The 5,163-nt window shown below is 40.5% G+C and overlaps 1 protein-coding gene across 1 annotated transcript; it reads left to right on the forward strand.

The window, feature by feature from the left end:
• The first annotated feature begins 1,136 nt into the window (after positions 1 to 1,136).
• Positions 1,137 to 3,089, forward strand: CH25H (cholesterol 25-hydroxylase). Its single transcript, XM_088444318.1, has one exon. It carries the CDS (start codon positions 1,154 to 1,156, stop codon positions 1,964 to 1,966), a length of 813 nt encoding a protein of 270 aa, XP_088300444.1. The 5' UTR covers positions 1,137 to 1,153; the 3' UTR covers positions 1,967 to 3,089.
• Positions 3,090 to 5,163: the final 2,074 nt, after the last annotated feature.

A 5,163-nucleotide genomic window follows, 5' to 3' on the forward strand; every position in this document is an offset into this window, starting at 1 on the left:
GCCCCCACAAGTGTCTTATGGACATTGGAAGCCCAGCATTGAATGGTTGCAGGCTTCAGACATTAAATCCAGTGATCCCAACAATTGGATGATGTACTGCAAGAAGCATTCACCATCTGCTATTGTGTCTGCTATTTCACAGAAGCAGAAGTTGCCAGCCATTGGATGGGCATCATAAAGCTGCATCAAATGGCTAACAACCATAGAATACCCACAATTCAATGGGAAAAGTACTTCCATTGAATCAGTAACATCAATGGCTGCTAACCATTGGCCTCCAATTTCCAGCCTTACCACACCAAACTCCCAGTCCAGCCCCCCACTTTGTGCACCAGACACCCTCTCAGGCAGGGGCAGAAGTATGGGAGACAATGGAGGCGCCTGCCGCCAGGCACCAGCACTGAAGGGGCACCTTCTCCATCACCCACAATATATTCACTACATTTAGGGCTTTAAATATGGGGAATAGGGGGGGCACTAAATGATAACTTGCCTCCGGGCATCTGGGATGAATTTACGCCACTGAACCCAGCTGCACCTTTGTCTAGCTTAGCTGTGTGTAACAAGAACTACAGTGAAAAAGGTTCACTGCTTACATATGTTTGAACGTCAGAACAGTTGTTTGTTGAGCGGTTTGGCTGGAAACTCCTGCTGGGAGCTGTGGTTCCACAGCAGCAGTAAAGTGTGGTCTAAATGAATGAGAGAACGTTTCCAGAATATTTCCCCAAGTTGGCATAGACAGCATAGAGCCTTATTATACACTGCAGTCCCAAGTACTGTATGCACTTTGTATTTTATCCAAACCGTCTACACTGAAGTAACTAATATGCAAACAAACTAGCTTAGCACATGGGAGAAGCGCAGCGTGGCTGCTGTTATGTGTGAAGCGCATTGAATTTGCATTGCTAATTACAATGTCATATTGCACAATCACGCCACGGAGAAGAACACAGCCCAACTTTTATTCGATCGCTGCTCAGTATGACGTGACGTGGGCAGAGCACATGCTGATGCCGGCCAGGGATTTCCCGTGAAGCAGTCACACATGGTGAGGAGGAAGTAGGAGGAGGGTACTGTATGTAATATAAGAAGTAGGAGGGTACTGTATGTAATATAAATCTGTGGCGCACGCTGAGGAGATCATTCATTCACAATGAATTGCAGCGTGGAGGTAATATTACACGGCTCCCACTGGGGAAGATCAGGCTTTCTGCAACCAATATGGGATTATGTCACGTCCAAAGAGCAGATGATTAGATCTCCCTTGTATCCAGTTATTTTCTCATTCACAGTCTATATGGCTTTCTGCATTCCCTACCTGGTACTGGACCTGCTGTGTCACAAGTTGCCTGTCTTGAAGAAGTACCAGGTGCAGCCAAAAGCCAGACCCTCATTGAGCATGATATTGCACTGCTTGGCACACACTGTCTATAGTCACTTGGTGTTCATCTTCCCAGTGACCATTGCCTACTGGTACTGGAGACCAGTGCAATTGCCGCCCATGGCACCAGAACTGCATCGCTTTATACTGGATATCATTGCCTGCCTGCTGCTGTTTGACTTCCAGTACTTTGCCTGGCACTTGCTGCACCACAAGGTTCCCTGGCTGTACAAAAACTTTCATAAGATGCATCACAAGTACACTGCCACCTTTGCACTGGCCACACAATACTCCAGCGCCTGGGAGATGCTGTCCCTGGGGTTCTTTGCTAATGTCAGTCCAATATTGCTGGGATGTCATCCAATGACTGAGATGGCTATCTTCATCGTCCATATCTACCTGTCTGTGGAAGACCACTGTGGCTATGACTTTCCCTGGTCAACACACAGGTTAATCCCATTTGGCTTGTGCGGGGGACCAAGTCATCATGATCTGCATCATGAAAAGTTTGTGTCTAACTATGCACCTTACTTCACTCACTGGGACAAACTGTGCAATACACTAGCAAGGCACAAAGTGAAATAACCACTTGTTATCTCAGTGCTTCAAGACTTTTATGAAGAGCCACTTAAGTTACTATGACTATACAGGAACTGGAACTGTGTCTGTGCTTGAAAGCTGAATGGTCAGTTACCGTTACATGACCTGAAGCTTGGTGTAAATCTGCTTCCAGTACTTTAAGGCTAAATGAAGGACTAGTCACTATTACTATACATCAACTGAACCTGGGTCTGTGCATCAGGACCGAATGGTCAGTAAATGCTACATGACCTGGATCTTGGTCTCAATTTGCTCCTAGGACTTCAAGATTTAAGAACCAGTTTTGTTTATTGTACATGAACTTCACCTTCATTTCCTCAGCAGAGACCTGACCTGTACAAAGTCTATTTATCAATTACTCTGCCAGAAGAAGACTGATCCTGTTGTGTTGGCTAATGTACTTTAGTATTTATGTATTTATTTATTTATAATATATTAACATGAATATTATTTGTCTATGTGTGCAATAATGTGCAGTTTTAGACAGAAATACATTGTGTATGCATCATTTAAACATTTCTATATTTAAAATTTTAAAATGAGTTATGTAATTTTAAAATCGCTGTAAAAACTGCCATAATTATTGTTAATAATGAGTGAATGATGTTGAGGTTAAACTTAGGAGAGCACGGGGTACTGTTTACAATATGATGTAACAGAATATAGTATCCTGGTACGTTTTACAGTTGGACCATGAATGTGACATATAAATGGAATAGTAGATGATGACAGCAGTTACCTGCATTGTGTTTACTGACAGTATTATGATTGTATTACTATGATATATGTACTGGATACATATATAGGGTATAATATGTGATTAAAACTTCATGGAAAGCTGTGCTATAAGGATGTAAAGGTTGTATATGTAAAAGAAGATGAATAGAAATGGGTTTTGAAATCAAGCTATATGTGAAGTATATAGTTTGAAGCTTTCCAAATAACAGGTATATAAAATACATTATTGTCTATAAATGTATGTTTTGCACTGGACACACGATGTGTTCCCACATTAAACTGGAAAGTTCTACCATATATTTTTTAGGCAAATTATTGTCAAATATGAATTTATGTTTTTGTTAAAGAAAAACATTTTATATTTGTAAAGTTATTGATACTATTAAATTATTTTTCTATAATATAAACAAATTGGAAGTCCGTTTTTTAATTGTCTGTATGTATGTTCTCTTGGATTGTATAAAGTTCTACATCACGAATGTAAACCAACATCCTAACATCATGAAAGTGTAAAATTTCATCATGTTTGTGTATGTCCTAAACATATTAATCATAACTGTATGTCCAAGCTTATGTCTTTCTGCTATTTTTAAAAAAACAACTTTTTGTCTGTCACCTTGTCTAGGAACATGGTAAATATTCCAAGCAACGCTTCCCACACATGTACTTGATGTTTCTTTTTTTAAAGACCTGTTTATTTTGGATTTTCAAAAATCAAGTGACAGAAAAAAAAGAAAATGTTACAGGCAGATATCAATAACAGTAAATTACAATCTGCAATATGTATATAAAGATAACATGGAATAAGCAAACTAGTGTGTAGATTCAGCCGCTAAACATGCATTAGAGAGGTAGAATTATAGTCCCAGTTTGAATTAATAGTTGTATAACACTACAAAAGTAACCCAAGGACAATATTATAATATCCAAAGAAAAGTAAAACAGCACATTTGGATCAAAGCACAAAAATAACAACAAAAAATACAAATATTAGAACAAAGGAGGGGGGGGGGAGAAAGAAAAGCAGCACCACAGTAGAAACAATGAAGAGATAATATGTGGTCAATATCAGGGTGATGTACAAAGCATGTCCCCTGAGAATACATACTATAGATAGGAACATCCAGGTACACAATTGATCAAAAGGAAATACAATATATAGGAATTTCCGTATAATTCAAGATAACAGTCTGAGTATATACCATGAGGTAGTCTCAAGCACCTTCAATATCTGAGCTTGTGAGTGATTCAATTTATGCGCCCCATTTTTTATAAAAGGATGTAACCCCTGCTTCCAGCGCAGGGAGAATTGCTTGTCTATCATAATACAGGGTCTGGAACATAATAAGGAGGGGTAGGGGAGGTCCAAGCACATAAAATGCCTTTTTAAGCTACAGTGACAATGACAGTAATGGGACAATGCGAGATTTATCAGGGCCCAAGTCCCAGTTTGTGAAATTAGCACATAATAGGGCCAGCGGATCACTATAAAGTTTCAGGTGAAAAATAGAGTTAATAGAGATCATTACCTTACCCCAGAGTACATGATGTTTCTAAAGAGAAATGCTCTTACATATTTCAGTTTACTCTTTCGTATTTAAATGAAGAGAATCATTATTATCTTTTATTTAATTACTTGTTACAAGGGTTCTGTAGAGCTATACTTGATGAATAAAACTGACAAAAAGTTACATAAGTAGAAACTAATACCCCTTTTCCACCTAAATTCCGGGTCTGACCCGGAGTTGGAACAAAGTTCCTATCCGGATCAGACCCGGAATTTTGCCGGCGCCGACTCGGGAAATTCCAGAGTCAACGCCGCTCACACCGCAGTCGGGTCTGCATAGACCCGGCTTTTGCGGAGTGAAAGTGGTCGCTTGGAGATGACGTCATCTCCAAGCGCCACTTAAGCCGGACCAATCGGCCGGCTAGCAGCACACTCCAGGTCATTGTGACCCGGAGTGCGCTGTTCTCACAGCATGGTTTCACGGGCTATGCCCGTGTTAGACCCTGCTAGTTACCTGGGTTGGATTGCCGGGTCACTTGACCCGGCGATCCAACTCTCTCCCCTTTTACACCAGGGAGCTGCCCGGGTTAACCCTTCAAAAACCCGGGTTTTAGCTCCGGTGTAAAAGGGGTATAATTCAAACAAGGAAAACAAATTCACAGAAACACATAATTACAATATGCAATTAGCATAATGATGTAGACAAAACTACAGGGAGAAGGCCCTGCTCGTATGAGCTTACAATCTATTAGGTAATAGGCATATTATTCAAGTGTGACTTAAATACCCTTCAGACATAAGACCCGAGAAATACACGGGTACTTCCCGGGTCTATCAACCTTATAAATTCCTTGGTCTTAGTCTAATACCCCCATTCACACCACACCAAAATCCAGGAAATTCCATGGTCGGATATGTTCACACTAAACCTGGGTCT

Source organism: Taudactylus pleione, unplaced genomic scaffold (assembly GCF_031769625.1).
Source record: "Taudactylus pleione unplaced genomic scaffold, aTauple2 ptg000354l, whole genome shotgun sequence".
Taxonomy (NCBI): Eukaryota; Metazoa; Chordata; class Amphibia; order Anura; family Myobatrachidae; genus Taudactylus; species Taudactylus pleione.

Excerpts from the sequence above, each read along its gene's own strand:
- CH25H (XM_088444318.1), top strand. The coding sequence starts at position 1,154 with ATGAATTGCAGCGTGGAGGTAATATTACACGGCTCCCACTGGGGAAGA.